The sequence below is a fragment of the Desmodus rotundus genome, chromosome 12 (genome assembly GCF_022682495.2).
Source record: "Desmodus rotundus isolate HL8 chromosome 12, HLdesRot8A.1, whole genome shotgun sequence".
NCBI classification, from domain to species: domain Eukaryota; kingdom Metazoa; phylum Chordata; class Mammalia; order Chiroptera; family Phyllostomidae; genus Desmodus; species Desmodus rotundus.
The window spans coordinates 43,673,558-43,699,001 of record NC_071398.1 but is presented as its reverse complement, the minus strand read 5'-3'; the positions used below and the strand labels follow the sequence as shown (position 1 = coordinate 43,699,001).

At 59.6% G+C, this 25,444-nt stretch overlaps 1 protein-coding gene across 1 annotated transcript; it reads right to left on the bottom strand.

The window, feature by feature from the left end:
• Positions 1–1,995: 1,995 nt before the first annotated feature.
• Positions 1,996–23,528, bottom strand: PPP5C (protein phosphatase 5 catalytic subunit). Its single transcript, XM_024569453.3, has 13 exons — positions 23,330–23,528; positions 17,136–17,377; positions 10,090–10,237; positions 9,294–9,415; positions 7,347–7,412; positions 6,924–7,022; positions 6,009–6,114; positions 5,064–5,206; positions 4,824–4,911; positions 3,866–3,906; positions 3,604–3,782; positions 2,695–2,776; positions 1,996–2,510 (listed from the first exon to the last, which is right to left on the bottom strand). Exons 1-13 carry the CDS (start codon positions 23,448–23,450, stop codon positions 2,448–2,450), a joined length of 1,500 nt encoding a protein of 499 aa, XP_024425221.1. The 5' UTR covers positions 23,451–23,528; the 3' UTR covers positions 1,996–2,447.
• Between the last annotated feature and the right edge of the window lie 1,916 nt (positions 23,529–25,444).

The window sequence follows — 25,444 nt, the reverse complement described above, 5'->3', positions numbered from 1 at the left end:
GGTGAGGCCAGGATGTTCCGGGGACTCTGCAAGGGTTGATCCTGTGGACGCTGTGGCCATGGGTTTGCCTAGAACAGGGGGAGGGCACCCTCAAGCCCGTCTGGAAAAGAAACCAGGGTGGCAGAGGCTGAGCCCCGCCCCCCTCCCGGGGCAAAGGTGGCAAAGATGGGAGGGTGGCTGCTTAGAGAGCTTTATGGGAGAGGGGGAGGGGGAGGGAGAGGCCAGGACAAGGCTGGGACCATGCATGTCCTGGGTGACGGAGAGGACAGGGCAGCCACCCCTGAGGTGGGGCAGGAGAGGAAGCTGGAATGAGAGGTTAGGTCAGTTTTAGATACAGTGAAGGTTTTCCTATATTCCTAAATATAGTAATAGATTTCTTACTTTTTGTCTCAAAAGTAATATACGCTCACTGAATTTTGATAACTATAAAATCATAAAAAATTAAAATAAGCTAAGAGTCTTTGGTCAGCAATAACTCCCATTGGTATTTGGTTGTATACTTACATGTCCACACCCCACTGGGACCTGCAACTGTGACCTCCTTTGGGAAAAAGACCTTTGCAAATGTTAATTAAGGATCTCAAATGCGGTCACCCTGGAAATCCAGTTGGGCTCTAAATTCAATGACTGGTGTCATCATGGGAGACGGAGAGGTCAGAGAAAGAAGGCCATGTACAGCTGCGGGAGCTAAGGAACACCGAGGGCCAGGAGAAACTAGGCAGCAAGAACCGCCCCCTGCCCCCCGCCCCGGGGCCCTGGATGGAGACCGCCGGCCTTGAGGGTTATGGAAGAAACATCTGTTGTTTCAAGCCATCCAGGTTGGGGCGGATTGTCCCGGCGACCCCGGGGGACTAACACGAACGTGGGCTGGGATCCGGATCTGGACCGGCTGTCAGCAGACAGGGGCTCAGACAAGGGCGCAGCTGCAGGTGTGGCTGCAGCTGCCCATGCAGATGGACGTGGGTGTATGAAGATGGGGTTACTGCTGCGGTTACACTGGAGCCGACCCGGTCTAAGGCCCCCGCAGGTCACTGAGCGTATGGGCCTGGGGACGCCGGAAGGGCAGCAGCAAGGGACAGACTCAGCACTGGGTGCCTGGGAATACCGCGGCTTCTCCCACAGCTCAATGCCCTCCGCAGGTCTGAAGGGCTCACAGCGCTTCCTCATGGGAAAGGAACGAGGCTGGCCCCCGGGACTCATGCTCTTTCCCTTAGGAGACTCTAAACCCTGTGCACAGCCCCAGGGGGGGCCCACACGTCCCGCAGCGCTGCCTTGCTTTAGAGAAGGACTCTGCCCGCAGAGTTCCCCTGAACGCCAACACAGAATTAGGACTGAGGTGGCTTCATTTCTGCCCCAGGGGAGGCAACTGGTGGGGACAGAGTACTCACCTGACTCCACCCTCTGTCCACTGCCATCTACCTGGAGACAACCCCTGGGTCTACGTCTCCCCAGAATAAGGTGGGTCCAGGAGCGCTCAAACTTGAAAATAGGAATAGTAGCAGAGGGCCCAGGGCCAGGCCGGGCAGACTGACTGGGAGTCAGAGTGACCTCTGATGGAGAACAGAGGGTGTGGTGGGAATACCTTCGAGCTTCCTCGTTGGGTGGAAATGTCTGCCTCGCAGTGTGATGTAAGAACCAAGGCCGGGCCTGCTGGGACAGGGGTCTGCCCCCCGAACTGTGAGAGGCCCAGGGCACAGTGGTGGCGCTCAGTGGCCTCAGGAAATACTTGCCGCCAGGCTGGCAGAGGAAAGCAGTTTCCTGCAGCTTCCTCCCTGACCGGCCTAGCGGGCCCACCCTTCACTGCGGTCTGTGTGTGCTGGTTCTGCCGGGTTCTCCGCCCCAGGCGGCAGAGCCCTCCCTGAACCTGGCTGGGTAGCTCCAGGGTGCCCCAGAGAGATGGGAGAGGAGGGGGTGGGGTTCTGCGGCTCCCTGGCTGCTAACGAAGCGGTCACCCTAATCCTAGCAGCTCTGGAGACTCTACCATCAGAGACAAGCTGACTTACAATAATGACTTTATTTTAACATATTTAATTACAGACATAAAATAGCTGGGGGAGGGGTGAGCCCCAGCCTAGCCCCACCCCAGGGCTGCCAGGAGGGGGTGCAGGCGAGGCCTCCCTGATGACCCTCCTTCCAGGGTCTTCCTATGGCGGGGCCCTATTGCTTTAGCAAGGGAGGGGCCATGCAAACAAAGGGGGCGGGGAAGCCTCTGGGCCCCTCCCCTCCCCACAGCTGGCCTCCCTCGGAAATGCCCAGGACAGCGCCCCAACCCAGCCTCTCCACCTCCCCCTTCTTTGTACAGGGAGCAGACCCTCTGGCCAGCCCCCCACCCCCTCTGCAAACCTAAAGGGGAATAAATACAAACTTTACAAAGTAAAAGGGGGTCCAAGGTTGCCCTGGGCGAAGCCTGGGGGCGGACGGGGCGTGGGACCCCTGCTGCGCGGGCCTCACATCATCCCTAGATGCAGCAGTGTGCTGGCGTAGGCCATGGGCTTGACGTCGGGATGAGGCTGTGAAGCAGACACACGTAGACAGGCAGAGTCAGGGGTGGGGCCACTTTAGGGGCAGCGTCCCTGGTGCCAGATGGGGACACCCACCTGCCCCCCCAGGCTGTTGCACTGCCCCTGTGACCCCTCCTGATCAGTCCTCAGCTGTTTCCTCCCCAGGCAGAGTGGGGACAGAGGGGCGACTCACCACTGCTGTGAACTGGTGGAACTGGGGCCGCAGGTCGGAGCCCCGGAGGTGGATGTAGGAGGCTTTGTTCCCCATCTGGTCACTGTGGGGACAGGGGCAGAGTGGCCAGTCAGGGGCTGCAAGGGGCTGGGGGGTAAAGCAGGGCTGGGAGAGGAAGTAGAGGGGGCAAAAACCGGTGGGGAGAGAAGACGGGTGGCTGGGCAGCAGAAAGGCTGGAGGGCAAAGGGGGAGGGTGGGACAGAGCCCATGCAGACACTGACGGAGACAGATGTTGAGAGATGGAGAGTCAAGGACACAGAGGACAGAGACAGCAGTGGGAAGGAGGAGTACAGACAAAAGGGGGGGGGCGCAGGGAGCTGGGTGGGGCACCCGCAGCCCCAGGAGACACAGGGGACAGACGGATGTGGTGACCGGCCCCCGAGACTGGAAGTGCCCTGGTCCAGAGTACAGGCACCCCAGCAGGACGAGGGGCCTGGTTTCTTCAACCAAAAACTGGCAGATGAATGCGGAGCTAAGGAGGCTGAAATGCAGCCCTTGTCTGGGCCCTGCTTGGAAGAAAGTAGCTGAAGACAAGTTTATGAGACGGGTTTATGGTACAAACTCTGGCCGGGGTTGGGTGACCTCTAACGAGGTTTCACAGCACTGCCAGGCGTGCGCAGAGGCGGCCGTTCAGAAACACGGCGCACCAGTGGGTGGGAGAGGTCACGCCCGGGTTTGCCCGGGGTACAACGGCCCGGGGTGGGGAGCGCTGGAGAGCGACCTGGGTTGGTGCAGTTGAGCCTGGTGATGTGGGGGTTCACTATACTATTTTATATGCTTCTGTGTATCTTTGGAATTTCCTGTCATTAAAAGTAAGAGACAGTGGGCTGGGGAGAGAGGCTTGGATGTGTGGGGGCGATGCGGACGCACCAGTAGTTGGGGGCAGAGAAGACAGTGACACAGCGGCCACCGTGTGCCACCTCGTAGCCCTCAGCTTTGACCTCGTGGCTGCGGATGATGTAGTCCAGGTTGTTCTCCTCCAGGAAGGCCTTGGTGACGTCGGGCCCAAACTGGCAGCTCACGCCCCGCTTACTGACCGAGCGCCCGTTCTAAAGACACAGGGAGCTTAGGGTGCCTGTCCACCCACCCAGCCCCTGCCCGCCCCCACCGGCCACAGCCCCAGGCAACTGACCTGCGGCTGTGGGTCTGACCAGAGCAGGTCACACATGGGGCCTGCGGGGAAGCAGAGGTGTAAGTCAGCGTCTGGCCCGCCTGCCCGTGTGCACTCACGGACCACTGCCGTGCCCACCCCACAGCAGTGCAAGGGGGCGTGGCACTCATAGGGTGGGATTGTGAGCTGGTTGCCAGCCTGTCTTCTTGCTGGGGCAGCACCCCAGCCTCCCTGATGAGCCCCCTCCCTCCAGACTCAGGTCAGTCCATTCAGGCCTTGCAGCCAGGAGGGGCTGACAGCGCCACTCCGCTCAGGACCCGCCCCGCCCACGGCCTTCCTCTGCCACCCCGGAAGGAAGGCCAAACTTCTTGCCCGGGCCTGAGGCTCCACAGGCTCCACAGGCTCCAGCCTGGTCAACCCCTCCAAAGAACCTCCCTGCTCTCCCCAAACCACTGGCCTCCCAGCTGCCCCTCCCACCTGCCAGGCCTGCCCCTGCCTTGGGAGCCCCGTGCTTGCCCGGGACGCTCTTCTGCAGGGCAGGTGCCCCCTCATCTTGTGTCAGCTGCAATGGGCATCGTCGGGGAGGCCCTTCTGACCACCTGTCACTCCACAAACCTTCCCAGAGTTGTGCGTGCGCACGGGTGTGACTGCTCTGCTGTCCCAGTCACGAGAGCGGGTGCCCTACTACATCACCACTCCGGGGCAGGGGCTGGATGCAGGAGTAAATAAACCCTGGGCCCCGGACATTGCTGCTCCCTCACCAGCGCAGCCCCTGGAGCAAGGTGCACCAACCCAAACTACAGTTAAGGAAACCGAGGCCCAGCCTTGCCATCCTGGCCAAGTGCACGAATGTCAGCGAGGGCAGGGCCCTGGTCACGGCAGCTCAGATCCGAGCCCAGGAGGCTCCTCTCTGCTGGAGACACTGAGGACCCCCTGGGGCGGGGCGGGGGAGGTGCTATCACCTGGCCCATCCAGTCACCTGAATCTGGAGGCTGCCGATTCCGCTCAATCTTCCTGATATCGTCCAGGGTGACGCCGTCTTCACTGAACAAGCCCCCGTGCATGATCTGGGGTTTAGGTTGGGGACAGCTGCGTGAGGGGGGAGGGCCAGCCACATCCCAGCCCTCCGATTCGCTTCGCCAACACACCTGCCCAGGTGGAGCCCCTATGGGTGGCGGGTGGGGGAGGAAGCCCGGGGGGGCCCGGCGGCCTTCCTCACCAGCACTTTGCCGTTGATGCACTGCGCCAGGGGGAGCCACTCGAACACCTCGCTGAAGAGCTCGTACATCTGGGCTGTGTACTTGGCCTTCACCTCGCCCTCGAAGCCGTAGATCTGGTTCATGTTGTCCGTCTCGTGGTTGCCTGGCCAACAGCAGGACAAAAAGAAGCCTCAGCTCCCCACCACTGGGGGCCTCAGCCGCCTGGGGGCCCAGGGAGACCTGTGTAGTGGCCTCACGCTGATGACATTCAGGCCGCAGCTCCTTGGCCCCTCACAGAAACCAACGAGGGGCAGACACGGTTCCCAGCTTGTTTTCTGGAGGAGCACGTGGGCCACGAAGTGCACAGGGGCATGTGGCCACAAGGCTGACACGTGCAGTAGTCGCCACGGGAGTGGCTGATGTGTCTTCTCAGCCACAGCCGAGCCATGTCCAGAGCCGGGCCTCTCATCCCCTGGCCCATACCCTGCTCTTTCCACCTGTCTCCCCTGTCCGTCCACGGCAGCCAGTGCTCCAGCCCTCACCCTGGAGCACCCCCGCTCCGGCCCGCCAGTGAACACTCCGGACTCCACCTTACAGAGAGCCCAACCCAGCCCCTGCCCGCCCCGGGCCCGCGCCAGCACATCCCCGTGCTCCTGTCCTTGGCCCTTGGTCTGTCCACCACAGGGAGGCCCAAGGGATCCTGGTACCACCCGAGTCAGCCCCTGGCCCTCCTCTGCTCAGGGCCCTCCCTCGACCAAAAGCCCCCAGAGCTCTGTTTGTGTGACGCCAGTGTGCAGCGCACAGCCCACCCGACCTCACAGGGCCACCCGAGCGTGCGCACAACAAATGCACGGCTGCCGCAGCACCCCTGCTTCCCAGGGGCGAAACCGGAGGCTCACCGAGGAGAAGGCCACTGCCCTGCCCAGGGCCCTCGCCGCCCCCGCCCCTGCTGCTTCCCGGCTGACCTCGGAGCAGGTGGAAGTGGTCTGGGTACAGGAGCTTGAAGCCGAATAGGGTGAGGATCACTTCTACGGAGAAGGAACCGCGGTCCACAAAGTCACCATTAAATATCTGCCCTGCTAAGGAAAACACAGGCAGGCGCCACTCTGTCCCAGCCTCCCCATACCCCACAGCCCCCGTCAGCGCCTCCCCAGGGAGGAGGGTGTCAGCAGTGCCCAGGGATCTGGGCTTTCGTCCCTCTCCTCACTGTGCGGCTCCGGCCCCGCCACTTGGCCTCTTGGAGCCTCAGTGGGATGCGCTGAGGTCCCCAGCCTCACATGTTTTGGGGGAAACTGATGACGGTAGGGCAGATACTAAATATTCAGGCTCCCTGACATACTGGCCCAGAGCCACAGAAGCAATGGGATGCCTGTCCCCACCCAACGCTGCCCGGGCCCGGTGGCCTAGAGTGGCCACTTATCAAGCCATCACCACATCAGCAAACACCCAGCACTGACTGCGGGCACTTCACACGCATTAACTCATTTACTCTCGATAACCCCACGAGGTGCGCCCTCTTATCACCCCCATTTTGCACATGAGGAAACTGAGGCCCCGACAGGTGAAGTAACCCGCTATGGTCACACAGCTGGGCAGTGGCAAAGCCAAGAGGGGCCCAGTGTGGGCAGTGGCAGATGTCGATGCACCTGATCTCGCAGCAGCCCCGTTTCACGATGAAGAGAAGCTGGCGTTCAGGGAGGCCGAGCACCTGCCTGGGTCACAGCATGGGGGACCGGCCTGCACTCCACCCACACCCTGGGGCCCGAGTAAGTGCTCCGGCCTCTCCTTTGCTAGGCTCAGGCCTTCTCCTCTGCTGAGGGCTCCTCTCCCACATCCAGGTTGGGTGGGGGGCGGTGATCTGCTCCTCTGAGGAAGGATACGTAGGGGTTGGTCTCTGAGGGTAAACCATTGAGTTCGAATATGTTGAGGAGGTCATAGAACTGGCCGTGCGTGTCCCCGCACACTGTAATCTTCTCTGTCTGGAAGGAAAGAGGCCGCCGGAGAGGGAGGGGCCAGAGAGAGACGTGGGGAGGGGGCAGGGGGGGAGGGAAGGGCAAGAGGTCACGGCAGACCGAGAAGAACCATGCAAAGACACAGGCAGGGGACACAGATACAAAGAGGGTGGGACAGAAGCCGAGAGGCCAGGAGAAGAGGGACATCGGGGGGGACAGACATGGGGTCAGGGAGAGAGGGAAGGCAGACCAAGCCAGGTGGGTCTGTGAGTTTCTGAGCTCCACGGCCCCTCCCCAGCCAGGGAGCCCCGCCCCCGGCCCGCCCACACCCCCGCCCCCGGCCACTCGCACCTCTTTCAGCGTGGTCTCCACCAGAGTGCTCAGCTTGGAGAGGACCTCCTTGACCTGTACCAGAATCTGGAAGGCAGGGCAGGCTGTGAGCGGGCCTGCCTCCCACCCTGGACTGACGGGGGGTGGGGGGGGTGGCGGAGATGAGAGGGATGGGCAGGGCAGGCCCAGGCAAGTGGGGTGCTGGCTAGGGCCGGAGGTGTGCCCCAAACTGTGACCCGAGTGGCCTATCTGGCATTTGAACATCAGAATCGAGATCCTTAGTTTCTCTTTAGAAAATCAGCGCCACGAAACACACGGGTGAATCCAGATGTGGAACACGGTATAGAACTGGCCTGGGCACATCTGTGCGTCAGGGCACTGAAGAGCACCGCCCCCCCCAAAAGGCACGAGGCTCTTCTCAGTGAAAGTAAGAAGGCAGGTCCCGTGCAACGCGCGATCCGCCAGTGGATTCTGGATTTTAAAGGAACAACTAAAAAGGATGTTTGTAAGAAAACCGGGAAAATTTAAGTGTCTGCCTAGAAATGTAGAAACATTAGTTTTTGCTACTTAAACACGGCCGTGACGACGTCACGTGTGTTTGACCGCGTCCCCACACTCCGCTGCCGGTCTGCGGACTGCCTGCATCCGTCAGGGGCGGCGTACCAAGGCCGCATTTCTGAGGCGCAGCAGCTGAACCGCAGTCATGCAGGAGGACGTCCTGTTTTTAGGAGGTACAGGTTCTCATGCAACTGATCCTCAAGTGGTTTGGAAAAAAGAAGGACCTTCACGGCTGGCGAATCTTGGTGAAGGGCACGTGGGAGTCAATTGCTCTTTTGGCTTCTCTGGAGGTTTGTCAATTCTCAAAATAAAAAGCTACGGAAATCGCTAAGTGTTAAAAGTAGATGTCCACTCTGGTCGGGGCGTATGAAGCTGTACAAGACTGTCACTCACGCCCTGATGGTAAGAACAAGTCAAAATCCCCACAAAATTTAGAAAACAGAAACCAAAACCAAAACACATCTGCAAGCCGAGGACACAAAGAAACCTAAGTTAGTCCAACGGCAGACAGTGCCGGGCCACCCTCGGGGGAGGAGACGGCATCGCTTTCACCCCGGGCACCCCGGCTGCGTGGCAGGAGGGCAAGTCCGCCACGGCTGAGTGAGGGGGCACCGCAGACTTCACGGGACAGATGGGAGCCCCAGAGAGCCCCAGCCACGGAAGGCCTCGGCCCTCGCCCGGAACTCTCTCGCAGCTGTCACCAAAGGCAAGGCGTAGGGCAGCGAGGTGAGGAGAGACTTCCTGAGGCACAAAAGTGGAGGGGACTGGCGAGCAGAGCACTCCCCAGCACCCAAAGCTCTGGCAGGGACCTGGAGATCAGAACGATCCCCGCTCCAAAAGCTGGCGAGTTGACGACACGAAGACCTCACTGGCTTCCCAGCCCTGGTGAAGGGAGACCCTGACTCCGCCATGGAAACAGGAAAGCCGGTGGTGGGCTCAGGCAGCCACAGCAGCCCCGAACTGCAGGCGGGACCCACAGCCCCTCACACCCCGGCCCGGCAGAGGGAGGTGTATCTCAGCCTCTCTTACACAGAATGTCCGCGGGCAATGAAAAACCAGGACACGTGGGAACAGACAGCAGAAGCAGATCCAGAGAGGACCCAGATGGTGGAATTACCACCCAGAGACTTCAAAATAACTCTGATAAATGCGTTAAAGGATCTAGTGGAAAAGGGAGACAACATGTGTGAACATATGGGGCAGAAGGATTAAAATGTTTAAAAAAGAAATGCTAAAAAAAAGTATCAGAAATAAGAGATTCGCAGTGCCCAGTGCACCGCTAGTTCTCCAAGTGTTAAGCTACTGTTGCTACTCTCCCCGCGACCTGCCCCTTGTGGCTGAGCTTCGGCACTGCCGGCGCTGTGCCGCTCTCCCGGGTCACAGGTGTGTGGCACTTAACAGACGTGTTACCTGGTAGGCGCATTTCCGGTGCAGTTTCTTCTGGTCCTTGTACCACTGCATGAGCTCCTTCATGAAGGTGATTGTCACCTTGCCGTCCTCCAGCTTGGGCCCGCTGTACTCGTCCTCGATAGCTGGTGTGGGAATGGGGGCTGCGTCAGGGGCAGAGGCATGTATTCGGGGGGACGGGGGTGGGAGAGCCTGGCTCCCAGGCACAGGGCAGGCGCAGCTCTGGGCTCGCGGGCTCTGACGGGGATGGCGGGAGAGAGGACTCCACTCTCAGCCAGGCCCTCCCACGGCCCACTCCTCCCACTCGGCAGGCTCTGAGGCCCCGAGGCCCCCCACACCCCTCCACCCCCGCCATGATTCTATAGCACTTCACACTGTGAATTCACTTCCTGACCAAGCATCTCTCTCCCCACTAGAACATCAGCCCATGGGGGCAGACTGCTTTGTTCACAGCTACATATACCCTCAGTGCCGAGAACAGTGCCTGGCATGTAGCAGGTGCTCAATAACTGACTGAGGGACAAATGGCTGGACTATCCGAGCGCCCAGAGGAACCGGAGGCTCAGGAAGCCCATGAGGGACGACACTACTGCTGGGGTGCTGCACTGGGGCAACAGGAGGGGCTCGCCCATGTCTCCCAAAATGGGCAACACAAACCCTGAATCTGGACAGGGACAAGAGGCCACCTAATCCCGCCCCCCCCCCCCACCCCCGCGGTGTGCACAGGGAACGGAGAGGCCCACGCAGGGATGGGGAGCATCCCGGGCTGGGGGAGGCGGGCCACCCAGGCCCGACTCACTCATGCTCTCGATGTCCAGCGAGTCCACGACGGAGCGCTTGTGCTCGTCGCCCGCGATGGCCCGCTCAAAGGCCTTCTGCTTCACGATCTTGTTGCACTCCTGGTACTTCATTTTAGCATCCTTGTCGTGGGGCTTCACCTTCATCACCTGGGCAGCAGGGGGCAGAGGGAGGAACGCAGAGGGGCATCAACGCTCAGAGTCAGACCGGGGAGGGGGCGGAGCAGGGAGGAGAAGACGGTCCAGGCCCTAGTGCCCTAGTGGTGTAACCCCAGACACCTCCCATCTCCAGGCCTTGGTCTCTGCACCCACAACCCAGACACACAGGGCTGCCATGAGGGGAAACACAGCAACCCACACTGGTGCGCTCTGCCCCCTTTAAAAAAAATCCTCACCCAAGGATGTGCTTAGAGCGGGGAAGGGAGAGAGAGGGAGAGAAACATCGATGGGTTGTCTTTCATATGTGCCTCGGCTGGGGATCAGACCTGGCAAGCTCTCGGTTTCCAAGACGACACTCCAACCAACTGGGCCCCATCCGTCAGCTGGGACCCACGTGGGCGCTCCTAATGAACCTCAGCTCGGACGATCATCAGAGTCGCACCGCCCCACCGAGGGGCGCATGTCCAGCCCAGGTCCCTTGTGGGCCCCAGGGTAGGTGGAAGCGCCTGTCACTGCCATCCTCACAATGCGTCCAAGCTCCGCGGGCGGGACTGACGGGAAAGGTGGGCTGGGTCTGAGGTCGTGATTAACAGCCCAGACTTATCCGGAGGGCCGGGGACTTGCTGGGTGACCCAGACCCCCTGACCCTCAGTGCCCTCTTCTGTGAAATGGGGAAGAAGATGGGCTCCACCTGCAGGGCTCAGTGCCCGTGTGCTCCTCGCTCCACCCGGGGCTTTTGGGGAGACTCAGGACAAATGGGTCCCCTCTCCTGAGGGGAAGTGGGCCACAGATCCAGGCTGCGTGGGTTCAAATCCCAGCTGACCAATCATCTGCTGAGTAACCTTGGGCAGGTGAGCCCGCCTCCCTGTGGCTCGGCTGCCTCCCCTGGAAGACGGGGCAGTGCTAGTGCCCGTCTCTGAGGGCTGAGGTGAGGACTAAAGGAGCAAGCACTTGGGCGGTGGGTGCAGCAGCGCCAGGTCAGAGCCAACCCCACGTAAGTGCCAGCTGCTCCTCAGGGCCCCTTCCACGAGCTGCCGGTGGTCAAACCAGCTCACACGCAGGAACACTGCTTCGCTTTGGGGCGCAGCATGTCCTCAGCAACAGGAGCCCCTCTCCTCCCTCCCCCCACCTTCTGTACGGCCTCCCACAGACTCGGGTCCCCCAAGCTCAGAGGCAAGAGACGGCTGGATGCAGATCCCGGCTCTGCCACTGGCTCACTGTGTGACCTTGGGCATGTGACACTGCTCCTCGGGGCCTCAGACAGTTTATCTATTTGCTGTGAGTGGCCCCCACAGCTCTTGTGCCCAGGTGTGGAGAGGGGCGGTGATGCCCCCCCCATACCATGGAAGGCCGGCAGAGGAGGTCAGAAGCCTGTGCCAAGGTGCACTCACTAGCCCCAGAGGGTCAGCATGGGTCATCCACCCCAGGAATGGCTGTGCGGCCCGTGTGCAGCAGAAACGGGGCTGTGGCTGGCTGGCAATGGCTTCTTCCCTGCCTGGGCAGGCCCGGGCTAGGGCACCCTGCCAGGCAGCTCCACCTGGGGTATAGGTGTGGTGCAAGGCTCGGGAGGCAGGCAGCACCAGACATCCCCTGGAGTCCTTCCCAGCAGGGAGGGGTGGTGAGTCCACACCCTGGGGAAAAGTGCAAACTACCACTTGGGCTGGCTCACGGGAACCCGCTTTCTGTTTGCCAGCACTGCCCGCCAGGCCAAACTCCCGAGTCCCCACATGCGCCACCGGCTCTCACCCCAGGCCGGTACAGCTGCCCCTGGCCCAGAACACCTCTTCCCACCTCCAAGTCTGTCTCGCTCCTCTCCTCCAGGTCCCTGTTGGCCCATCACTCAGGCTGGGTCAGGCAACCCCTCTGGGCTCCCTCAAGCCCCTGTATGGCCTGGCCAGCCCTGAGTGATGCTGGACAGGGGCTGTCTCCCAGTCTCCCGCCCAAAGGTGGCCCTTGAGGGCGGGGCTGCGGCAGGGTCACGTCAGGGAGTGTGTGCCCACTGGGCAAAGGGATGAGCCACCCAGCTTTCCCTCTGCACCAGCCTCTGTTCTCGTGTCACAGGCAGGGCGGGGGTGGAGGCAGGGGCGGGCCTACCCGACAAGGGGGGGGGGTTGCAGGGGAAGAGGAGCAGGAGCAACCCTGGGAGCAGAAGCGAGAGCGTGGCCAATTTTCTGAGCGCTCCCTGTGTACCTAACTTACTCTCCTTATCCCCAAAGCGGCTCTGGGTGGTGTTGCCCAATCCCGCCCGAGGGACGAGGAAACTGAGGCCCAGAGGGGTGTCGCTGACCCGAGAAGCCAGGGTTCCGTTCTCTCCCTGTGGAGTCTCCTGACTTCTGTCACACATGCTAAGACATTTCCCTCCCCTGCCCGATGCCACTGTCCCCTCGCACCCCGCATGCCCTCCAGGGAGACAGGGTGGGGGTCCTGAGCGCCTGCTCTGGGGTCAGGCCTCCAAGGGCGAGCAGCCCTACCTCCTGGTGTTCCCTCAGCTTCTAGAAAGTGGGGGCGGGGGGGGGCGCGGCAGCAGGCAGCAGCCCTGTGGCGGGAAGTGGGGGTGCTGAAAATTTAACAGCAGGCCCATCACAGGGCCTCGCAGTGAGCCAGGCCTCCCTCCAGGGACTGTTACCGCTTCTGGGGAAGGGGGAGTGGCCCTGCGAGGCTCCCGCTCTGGGAGGCCAGCGGCGCCTCAGGAGCCGAGGCCCGCTGGGTCAGGACTTAATGCTGGGTCCGTCTCTACAAAGCGGAGCTGGGCTGTACCCACGTCAGTCTCCTGGCTGTGGTAGTTACGTAGTCATGCAGTCATGCCAGACATGTCACTGGGGAGCCGGGGAGAGTGGGATCTTGGTATTACATCCCAAAGTAAGAAGCTGGTTTTACAGGTTCTGTGCTGGAGTCGGTGAGAGGACGGCACAGGCCCGCGGTCCCCCTGTGCAGCCGCGGGGGCTGCGTGGGTGCTGGGTGTCAGAAGGGAGACACGGCACCCCTAGAGCTCTGAGTGGTACCCGGTCATCACACACACTGCTGCTTCTGCAGCAGAACCTCTCGTCGCACTGCATGGGAACAATGAACACCATCAACGGCCTCTATTAGTTCAGGTGAGTTTGCCACCAAACTTACTAGAAAAACCGTGGTTTTCTGATCAGCTTGGGTTTGGAACTGGGGGTGAGGGACTACAGACCAGCAGCAGGAGCTAGGCCCCACTGCAAGTGCTCCTGACCTTAGGGGACCCACATGACAACATGTGATGGGTACTGTGATCGTCTATAACGACACAGTGACAGATACGGCCGGACAGCTGCCGGCCCGCCACGGCACAGACAGCCGGAGGGAAGCCAGGTTTCTCGGGCAGGCACTGCGCCGCGCCGGTCTTAGGTCTGACACTTGGGTCCTCACCCCACAGGCGGAGACGCTCTAGTGAACCGATCCAGCCAACATCCCTCTTATAATGACAGAGAGAGAGAGACCATAGAAGTGCACAGCCTGAGCTGGGGCAGGAACTGAGCCGAGGGCAAGAACTGAGCCCGGGGCAAACATGGTCAGGAGCCTGGCTCTGGCACCAGGCTGTCACCTCCGGGCTGTGGGGCCTGGGGGAGTGACCTACTCTCCGGGCCTCAGCTTCCTCATCTGTAAATCAGGGACAGTAACAGCCCCACTGCGCAGGGCGCTATGAAGATCACAGGAGCCATAGGACATGAAGGTCCCCGCCATGGTGGGCGCCTTACGAGGATCTGGCTGGGACCACCCCTGTGCTGTCACGTGTCCGTGCCTCAGGTGCACCGGTGCTGGTGCGGGCTCGCAAGGCAGACGCATTTCTAACCAACTGCGTTGGACTATGCTGTGAGAGACCCAAATGCAAACCACATTACAAACCAAACCCAACAAACCCTCCCAGAAGGGGTAGGGGAGTGCAGAAGGAGCCCCCCAGTTCCCGCCTGGGCCCACGAGACCAGCTGAGTTCCAACCACAGACAGAAGGAGCACAGGTGGGGTCTTCTGAGAAGAGGAGCCACTGGAGGGGCAGGGAATCATGAAGCAAGGATGGCCTGAAGGGGGTAACTTGGAGATGAGGGAGCATGGGGGTGGGGAGTCACCATGGACCCATGGAGAGGGAGCTCGGTTCCTGTGGAGGGCCTAGGGCTTGGCCCTGGAGAGGGGGCACACAGAGACACCCCAGCTCCCAGACCCTGACAAGGTCCTGCCCCCCTGACATAGCCAGTGCTTCCCCTGACACCCCCAGGAGTGCTCAGTAGGGGCGGGTCCCCCTCTAAATGTACTGATTGCCCTCGTCCTCACACGGACACCCTGGGGCAGGCCCCACCGGCCCCCTTTCACAGATGAGGGCGCTGAGCAGGAGAGCAAAGCCCTCAGAGCCACGCAGCTTGCGTGGGCGGGGCGTGCCGACCCTGGAGCCAGCGACCTGCACTCTCTGATCGCGACTCACAGCACGGAGTACATGCATTTTACATCACACCCAACACACATCTACATCCACGCAAACGACATCCTTTCACAAAATACATACATGATTTCCCCCGGATAACGACCTTTTTCCTTCTTCGCTGTATTTGATGGTGACGCAAGCGCTGCTCTCCAACCACTAAACCAGCTCCACAGCCCTCCAACAGTTGTGAGCACCAGCTCTGGGTTCAAGTCCCAGCTCTGCCACTTCCTGCTGAGCGACCTTGAAGGAGGGGATCCCCCTCTCCAGACCTATTTCCTTCCTGTTAAATGAACTGAACCCACGGATGTAAAGAGCTCAAAACAGAGCTCCAGCCCACGTGAGGATGCAGATGAGGAAACTGAGGCTGAGGAAGAAAGAGCCTTGGACTCGTTTGTTCAACCAAGGTCACAGCTCGGCTCCGCCTCCAAGGGTGTGCCCCAGCAAGTAGCAGGACGGCTCCACAGGTAAGAGGTGAAGCCTCTGCATGAGAAGCCACCCCAGGGCCCGGAGAGCCTGATGCAATGCATCAGAAGGGAGGAGGGCGAACAGCCTGTAGGCATGCGGGTGGCTGGCGATGGTGGGCCAGACCCACGTCCAGCTGGGCAAGGATCTCAGGCTCACATAGGGACTCCCCAGGGCTGCTGGCAGAGCCCCCACGGGGAAACGGGTCGTGACAATGAAATGTGGGCTGGTTTGAAAAAGGCTGTGGACCAACCCCCCGCCACCCCCACCAGCCCTCCAAGACACCTGCAAGGCCTGGGATGAAGTTCAGGTTTGGCACCCACACAAGATGGCTGGAAGGACCATCTCAGCCTCATGGGAGACTCAGGGTTAGGCCCCAGTCTGGGCCAGAGCCAGAAGATCCCTGATCTTCCCCCCAGGGAAAGGCTTCCTGGCCTGCAGCCTGGGTGGACAAAGACCCTGTGGCACACCTGTGCTCGGGTTGCACCTCAGTTTCAAATGCCCCCCTCCAGGACTCCCCAACCCGGTACCCTTTCAGAAAAGCCCCGCCCCCACCCAACCCCAACTGAACTTCTGGGTCACTCGTTACTGAGCCCTGCCACCCCACTGGCCGCTACTCACACCACTTCCGCAGAGCCCCACAGACACTCCGCTCGTGACCGTGCTCCAGAGGTGGACACCATGGACGGACGAGGGACGTCTGACAGAGCAACGGCTTCAGAGCCGAGCTTACAAGGACTCTGTTCTGCCGCTCCTCCCCCATCCTCCTGGGTGTTACCCCCACGTCCTCCCCCATGTTGCCCCTCAGTCTCTACATTACGCCCTCCGGCATGCCTCTGCCCCCACCCACGCAGGCCCGGGGCTTGCTTCAAGCTTTCCCTGGGCCTGCAAGGCCCCCTCCACCCAAGGCCAGCAGCCAGCTGCCAGCCCCAGCAGGTTGACCGGGTCCCTCCAGCTGCAGCCTGCGGCTCTCATTCGTTCCACAAACACTGACCAAGCCCCTCGGCGCACCCTCCCGACGAATGGAACAAACGAAACCCCGCCTCGCAGGGAGTCACCTCTCTGAAGTGGAGGAGACAGGGGCCACAGGGCCAGGCTGCCGGAGCTCAAACCCCAGCTCTCCGTCCTTCCAACTCACCGGCTGCATGTAGGCGGGCGGGTGACCTGACCCCTCTGGGCCTCAGTACCAAGTGTACGATGCAGTGACCTGTTCCCACCTCACAAGGCCACTGCAACAACTCATTCGGCTGGTCGACGTGAAGGCTGGAGGAGGTGTGTGGCGTGAAGGCATGAGCTCTGGACGCCCTCCCACTGCCACGATGATGCGCAAAGAGCAGCAGCAGCACTGGGAGCAGCAGATGGGTGAGGGGACTGGCAGGGCCTCGGCGCTCTCTGGGCCTCCTCTGTCGTTGCCTCAGCACAGCGCGTCCCCTGCTTGCTGTCCCCCCGAAGCACACCCGGGTCCCCTTTCCTCCCGGCTCTGCCCTCCTCTGCTCTGACTCTGTCCACCTGTTCAGTGACTTGGGGCTGGTTGCTGCTCTCCCCTGGACGAGTGGCTTCCGTCCACCGACCATGACCACCACAGAGACCCCACGGCTCATCGGCACGGAGCCCTGCCTGCTCCCAGAGCTGTGATTCACGTTCGGAAAGCGGAAACACTCATCCTTCACAGCAACCCGCACAGGCAGGTCTCGCTGCTCTCCCATTTCTCGGAGGGGGAAAAGGAAGTGCAGAGGGCCAGGTGACTCACCCAGGTGACCAAGTGAGTCACGGCTGAGGCGGATGTGAACCCAGGCGGTCAGTCTGCTACAGGCTAAGGGGCCTCCCGGGCATTTGCTGGAGGAGTAGGTGCTGAGTAACGGCCCCCCCTCCCCCCAGGCACAGGGAGGCTGTCCTTCCCCGCCCCGCCCCCTCGGCCCTCAGCATCCACCAGGCCCAGGGAGCAGGCCTAGTCCCCGAGGCCCGGCTCACCGGCTCACCGGCTCACCGTTTCGTAGTCACGCAGGGCGGCTCGGAACTTGCCCAGCGCCATGTTGCTGGCGGCCCGGCGGTAGTAGCCCTTAATGTACTTCTTGTCGATCTCGATGGCCCGCGTGGCATCAGCCAGCGCATAGCCGTAGCACTCGGTGCGCAGGTAGGCCAGGCTGCGGTTGCCATAGTAGATGGCATTGCTGGGGTTCAGCTCGATGGCCTGGCTGTAGAACTTGATGGCGTTCTCGTAGTCCTTGGCTGTGGAGACAGAGGAGGAGGAGGAGGAGGAGGTATGAGGCAGGGCTGCTGCCACCCAGCAAGAACAGGCCCTAGGCTGGGGGCTGACCCTGTCTCCCCATTTACAAATGGGGAAACTGAGGTCCAAAGCTGGGCTCATAAAGGTCTCTTCAGCCTGCACCTTTTCCCTGTCTGAACCATCCCACCTTAGCACAGGCCTTGTCTCTTCAGGTCCAAGTCCCCGGGCCCCAAGGTCACTGCCACACACCTGCCCACCAAACCAACCGTCACTCCTCCAGGCCCCAGGCTAGGTGACACTTACAGGACTTCAGGGGGGTCTCTCTGAGAGAGGACAGTTCCTGAGCTATAACCTAGCCAATCTGGGCCTGCCCTGAGCTCCCTGATTGTCTGGCCCCCAAACAAGGACACAAGTCCAAAGAGGGGGTCCAGAACAGGAAGCGGGGAAGGAGAAGGAACCGACTTAGGCCTCAAGAAGGAGACATCAGCCAAGATCCAAAGGCAGTCACAAACCGGACTGAAGAGCATCCCCGACAGGAGGAAAAGAAGGTGCAAAGGCGTGGGGGACGGGAGGGGGGGGCGGCGCAGGCGGGCAGGGCTTGAGAGGCTGGTGTGGCTGGGGCAGATGAGGAGGGGAGGCTGCCAGGCCACAGCCACAGGGGGTCTGGACAGTGATGTTCTAAGCGCAGAACGACAGGATGCTAACATCGGGTCAAGGGGAAGAGATCGATCTTATTTGAAACGAGCTATGGCTGTGCCCTGTACTTTATTTGTTCATTTTTATTTATTAATCTTTAGTGAGAGAGACAGAGAGGCACTGACCTGTTGTTTCACCCATCCATGCATTCACTGGTTAATGCTCAGAAGTGCCCTGTCTGGGGATCGAACCCACAACCTTGGCATGTCAGGAGGATGCTCCAACCAACTGAGTTACTTGGCCAGGGCTGTGCACTTTATTACCTGGACCTGTGGAATCCTCACGTTTCCACAGCATAATCACCGTCTGGTGCTCACTTTACAGCTGGGTCATTAGGTCTTGTTCAAGGTCAAACACCCAGTCTATATTCCCAGAGCCAGGCTCGAACCCCTCCCATGTGGCCATTCAACTGGCAGACGACCAAGGCTTGCCAGAAGTGAGGGACCATGATGCACTATGTGCCCTCCTGGTACACGGGCCCCTCACCGAACCCTCACACCGATCCCGAGGACAACCGCATTACCCCATTTATCAAGTGAGGGGACTGAGGCCCAGAGAGGCAAAGCCTGTAACTGAGGTCACACCAAAAGTGGCAGGTGGGAACTCGGGGCCAGGCCGAGACCCAATGCCCCCACTCTCTTTCACCCTCCACGCCTGGTAGGCTCTGGGGGAGCCTGGCACAGGGGCTGGAACAGACCCAGGCAGGCAGCCTGGGCCCCTGCCCGGCTCTGCCTCTCACCAGTCGGGTATCCCTGGGCAGCTGGCACCTGTCCTTGGGACGTGAGTTCCAGAGTCCTCCTAACACCTGGCTTACCATGGGAACGCCTACCCCAATTCCTGCTTTACTTCTCTCCAGCGTCATCTGGTAAACCTCCTGGGTTTTTGTTTGTTTTATTTATTTGCTTATAATCTATCTCCCCAATTTCAACCTAAGCCCCATGAGGGCAGGGGTCTTGCAGTCTTACTTCCTTTTGAGTCCCTGCCGTGTCTCAGGACACAGCAACCCCACCCTGGCCCTGCCCCTCCAGGGCTCACAGTCCAGTGGGGAATACGGAGGGGGGACGACACACAGACCCATCCCCATGAAGTGGGAGCCGAGTGCTGAGGGCTGGGGAGCCAGGGGGGATGTTGGAGCTGAGACCTGGAGGCTGAGAACGTGAGTCAGGTGAAGAAACAGAATGGAAGAGGGTTCTGGAAGGAAGGAAGGAAGGAAGGAAGGAAGGAAAAGAAACAGACAGATAAACCAACCCAACCCTAGAGCAAGAAGCCAGGTCCCAGGGAGATGGCCGGGAACAATACAATGGTTCCTTCTGCAGGCTAACATCCAGGAATCTTTCAAATGGCTTGGTGTCCCCTCCTTCGGGAAGCCTTCCTTGACCCCCAGGCAGGGTCAGGTACCCCTCTGGGTTTACCAGTCCCAGCTCTGCCCACTCTGGGTTGTCAGCATTCTGTGACGGGTGTGTCCCCCCAGGCCTGTGAGCCCCGGAGTGCAAGCCCAGGACTTCCCAGAAACAAGCACGGGCAGCACCAGGCAGCCCAGGTCTGACTGACCCTCCCCGGATGCCAGTGCCTCCGAGGACTCCTTCCAGCCTCCTGGCCGTGTTCCAGAGCTGGGATGGCCCACTCTCCCATTGGGTGAGATGCTACTGGAACGGCCGCCTGGTGTGGCGCTTTAAGCCTGGTGTCTGAGAGTCTGGCATCCGGCTCTGAGGTCCACGCGACCTCAGGCAAACAGCCGCCCCTCTCTGAAGCCTTGGTTTGATCGCCTGAAACGGGGAGTCACAAACGGCCCCGCCTCATGGGGTGGCTGTGAGGGCTAAATGAACTCACGTGTGAAACGTGGCCACAGCGGACACTTGTGTAAGGAACAAATGAATGACTACGCGAAGGGAAGAGAATGGAGCAGAGGAAATGGGAGGGGCCCTTCACACACACATCCCGAAGCACCACATCCTGTCCCTATTCCGTGTGTTTTACAAATAGGAGCGCACTGAATCATCAAGACAGTCCCCAGTGTAGAGATGAGAAACCGAGGCACAGAGAGGTTAAGTCATTTGCTCAGGAGTCACACAGCAGGGAAGAGGAAGAGACAAGATTTGAACCCAGGCAGACGGAGCTCTAAACCATGTCTACAAACTCTTAGACCTGAAGGCTTCCTTGGGAGTGAAACACCACCTCCCCCACTTTACAGAAGGGGGCTGATAAGGCCCAGAAAAACAGGGAAGAGAGCTGAACAACATCGGGGACCGGGCCTGAGCTCACAGAGGTGACCCAGCCTTGGGGGTGGGGGGTGGGAAAGGTGGGCAGGGGGTCTTCTGACCCCTGCAGGGAGCCAGGATGGTCAGGGAGAGAAGACTCTGCCTGTGGGAGCCACGCATGCGGTGAGGAAGGGGGATATCCGGCCCTGCGGCTCACACGCTCTGACCTTGGGCACGTGGTTTTGCTTCTCTGCACCTCAGCTTCCTCTATAAAACAAACAGGGCGGCTCCCACTTACCTCCCAGTGCCCCAGGGAGGATGAAACAAAGTGGTGTACCTGGCCGGCACAGGGGCTCAATTAAGGGAGCTGCAATTATTCTTGTTACTGCTATTCCAGAGCCTGTCACTGCCTGCCACACAGAGAGGGGCCGGGACCAGGAGGGGTGTTCTCCTCCATGCCAGCGCAATGCCAGGACCCCCGGCTGCTCGCCCAGCCCCGCGGCTCCTAGGAACTCAGATCCCAGGTCCTGGGGGACGAGGGGCCTCAGCATCAACCCCCACACTTGCTGCTTCACCCAAGCCCATTTGAGGGATGACCCCATCTGCCATGTCATCCGCAGCTGGAGACTGGGCCTGATGCTGGACACCACCGGCTCCCTCAGCCCCTGAAGCCAGGCGGCCATCATGTTCGGTCTAGACGGCCTTCTGCACACCTCTCAGATCTACTCATTTCCGTCCCTTCCGCCGCACCCTGCCCAGGTTCCTGCCCCTCCACAGGGGTCTTTCGAAAGCACAAACCCGACTCTGTCCTTTCCCAGAACCAGCCCCGGCTCCCCGGAGTCCTCAGCAGAAAGTGCAGGCTCCTCCCTGCAGCCTCACCAAACTAAGTCCTCTTGCCTCTAACACGCCAGCCCCGTTCCGTATGTCGGTGCCAGGCCTTTGGGCCTCTGCCATCAGTTCGTTTTGCCTGGAGTTCCCTCTTCCTTCTCTTCAGGCAGCCACTTGGAAACATTCCTTGAGTCCGTTTCTGTCTCTCCAGCCTGGCTGGCAGCACCACACCTTTCCCCTGCCCACTGTCAGTCTCCTTCCTGGTCCCCGCTCTGACCCTTGCGTCCAATCTCCACAAGGCAGCTGGGGGGTCTTTTTCAAACACTAATCAGACCATGGTTGCTCCTCTCTTAAAACCTCCCGTGGCTCCCTGCCACCCCAGGATGACATTCATTGTCCCTGACCTGGCCTTCACGGCCCTGTGTCCCCATCTCCCACCAGTGCCACCTCCCCCTGGCTGCCTCAGCCTGATCAAACTTTCCTACTCTTTGAACCTGCTTGTGCTCCCACCGAAGGCCAATTCTCTCTAGGGCTCCAGATTCATCCCACGCCTCACCCCTCGTCCAGGGCTTTGCCACTGCAAGTCTCTCCTCTCTCCCGTAGGATCAAGGCTCCCTCACATGCACCAGACTCTGGTCTCTTCCATCCTTAGGAAAAAGGCAGCTCCCTCCCCCATTTCTCCACTCCCCTTCAGAACCCAAATCCTCGCAACACTGTCAACAGTGGCTGTCTCCTCGTCCACACCTCCCATTCATTCTTCAGTGCCGCTGCCCCATCGCTCCCCGGAGACTGCTCTCGTCAAACTACCACCAACACTTGTGGAGCCGAATCCAAAGGTCAATGCCCCGTGACCCCCTTGGCAGAATTTGACCCAGGGCACAGCCGTCTCCTTCTAGAAGCATTCTCTTCTCTCACTTTTCCTGATTTTCTTTCTACTCACTGACCCCCCCCCCCCCACCTCCTCTGCCTCTGCCTCTTTTGTTCTAAATATTAGAATTCCTCAAGGTTCTGTCCTGGGCCCCTTCTCTTTCGAGATGACCTCATCCCTTCCCGGCCTGTTCTCTTCCATCTGTAGGCTGCTCATACCCAAATCCCTCTCCTGGGAGCTCCTAGCTGGCCTATGCATCTACTCAGTGTCTCCTCCTGGAGAGCTGAGTAAAATCCAAACTGGTCCTTGCAATGATGTATGAAATCCTACGTAGCCTGGCCCCTGTCCCAGACTTGTTTTTATCGGTCTCCCCACTAACTGTGCTGAAGTCCCAGGTCCACCAGTGTCCTTTCATTTCCTCCCTCCGCTCCTCTGCCCCTGAGGCTCCACCCACCTGGAGCACCCCTCCCCAATTCTCCTTCTCAACTTAAATGCCTCCTCCTCAGTAAGGCCTTCCTTGACTACCTACCTAAAGCAGCCTCCAACCCTTATTGTCTACTTCACACTCTGTAGGGTTTTTTTTTTTCTTTTTCAGAACACTCATCACAACTTCTGGGTATTTTATTAATTTGTGTAGTTACTCATTGCTTGAGTCTCCTGCTGCCGTTAGGAGCTGAATAAGGGCAGGGCTGCATCCTTCTCATTGGTTGTTGTATCTTCTGAGCCCAGCACAGCCCTTAGCAGGCGCTCAACAACCATGCTGAGTGAATCAATGAATGAGTGCCCCCACATCTTTCTCCTTCTCATGACCCAAAGTCACACTATTCTTGGGATTCCCTCACCTCTACTCGCAGGGCCTTCCACACATCCCTTTTCCTCGTGCAACCTCACGCTTCCTACTTCCTCACCCGCACGATTCCCTACTCTGTTGGAGCTGTCCACCCTAACCCCCACCGGGTGCCACCCACCCCGGGTCTCCCAACTGGGTAGAGCCATCACCCCCCCCCCGCCCCATGTCAAAACTTGGTAGCGTCCTCTTCAGGTCTCACCAAAAAGCTGGCACCTCTCGGGGGCTCACATTTGATGGAACCTTCATTCCCCTCCCCTCTCCCGCCCCCTCCTCATGATCCCCAGTTTGTAGCATCCGCTCCGTCCGCCAGTTCCAGGTACCACTTTTCCTCTCAGAAGCCCCCTTCTGTCGCCCCTGGGTAGCGCCAACCTAGTCCTCCCCACGCCTGGTCACTTGGTAGTGCCGGGCCCGCGCCCAGGCTGCCGCTCCGCGTTGCCATGGTTCCGCGCGGGCCCGGCACCCCCCGACCCCGGCAGCTGTCCACCCACCCTGGCCCCCTCCGGAGCGGGCGCACCTTTGAAGTAGTCGTTGGCCTGCGTCTTGAGCTCCTCTGCCCGCTTCAGAGCGCCATCAGCTGGAGGTTCGTCTTGGGGGGGCTCAGCACACTCAGCCCGTTCGCCCTCCGCCATCGCCATGCCGCAAAGCGACCCCCACCCTGGCAACGGCCGCCAGCGGCACCCGGCCGAATCGTCGCGAAGGAGTGCCGGCTTACAGCCGCCGCTGCTGCACAAGTGTCGTAAAGCGCGGGCCGCGAAGGCTGCCTTAGCGCGCCTGCGCAGGGCTCTTCTGCCCCAGACTGCGCGGTGGACAAGGTGACCAAGAAGGCCCGCAGTGTCCCCCTCCCTAGAACGAGCCCATGAAAAGGTGCAAACGGGCGCACTGGGGAAGAAAGGCCCCACATGGCCCCCGCTCTCAAAGTTGCCACGTCCGGAGACCGAAGATTCTTGGGGTTTAAAGTGGGATTTACCCGCCGTCTTGCGGGATTGGTGGCTACGTGTGGCTGCTCTGCAGGGCACACCAAGCCCAACGCGGGACCGGAGTCTAGCCCAAGTGTCAACTACCTGTATGACCTTGAACACATCTTCCTCTCCTCTCTAGGGTCTGTTATCCTTCTGAAAAATGGGTGGTTTCTCAAACCAGCAGAATAAATTTCCAACTCTGAGGCTCAGTGTTTCTGAGTTATTAACTCAAGGTCCCCTAAGGCTCAGACGCTGGCTGCACCGTCTTCTTCCTCACCGCCCCCCACCCCCACCGCAGTCTTCCATAGCTCCTCGTGCCTTTAGGAGAAAATTCGAGCTCTGAGGACCCGAGAGGCCCTGCATAGTGTAGCCTCACGCAAAAGGTCCCCCAGCCCCCGCACAAACGAACTTGCAGACCACCTTTTCCAAGTCTTCAACTGCTACTCATGCCGAACTGTAGCGCTAAACCCTTTAGGGCTCTTCTTGCGGCAGTCTGACACCCGCTCCCCACAACCACAGCCAACCGTCACCCTGGGAGATCTAGTGTCATCTCTGCTTTACAAATGACACAGATGTGCAGAGGTCAGTGCACTCGCTCAAGGTCATACAAGAAGAACTGGCAGAGTGAGGACTCGGCCCTATGCTGCCTAACCCCGGGGCCCTTATTCCTACTCTGCTGTCTAGTGCCCACCTTTTGGGACAAACTTTTGAGGTTATTTTGGTGTGCGGGGGGAAGGCTGACCTAATGGATTTGGATTCTGGATTGATGAAGCTAATCGTCATGCCTAGTGTGTAGGATTAGAGGAGTTTGATAAGCCCACCAGTAAAGTGTTTGGCAGAGGGCCTGACACAGTATGTACTTTCTACAGTCACTCCATTACAAATACTCAGACAGAGGACCTAGAGCTGTGATGGGGACAGGGGGGCTCTCAGGAGGCTGAGGATCTCACCCAGCTGGGACAAGCAGGGAAGACTCTGTGGAGGAGGGAGTCTCGGAACCTACATGTAAAGTGTGTGTAGGAGATAAACGAGTGAGGAGAGCGTGGAAGAGAGAAAGGCATTGAAGGCAGAGGGAGCAGCAAATGCCAAGTCTGGAAAGTGGTTTTTGTTCTTTGAAAAGATCCCTAGGTGGGTCGCAGGAGAGGGGTTATCAGGGTGATACACAGAGACCGGAGAGAAGAGGCACAGCCATCCGAACATAAAGTTGTAGACACACCACATCTCTCTCTCACACACACACTGAAGTGCAGAGAATCATATCACACAGACATCAGTGCACAGAATTATGGTGTCAAACAGTTCTACACATGTACATAGCATCTCAACACCACACACACACACACGGACCAAAAAATAAATAACAACCAAACAAACCACAATACCTCCCCTAATCAGGAACACAGAAACCCAAAGTAACCAGAGACATATTGGGCAGAAGCACTTCACTCAGGTACTAACACACACGGGGGAATTACAACCTCTCCACAGGTTCACAGAATTATGTCCAAGACACATATATATATACAGAATGACAATATCACCAGACATACATGTCACATAGACCCACACAGGAAGACAGAATCCCATTATTATGCATAGAATCACAAAGTACCATGGACAACTGCCACCCAGGGCACCCACACATCCTGAAGCGACCCCACAGATGAGTT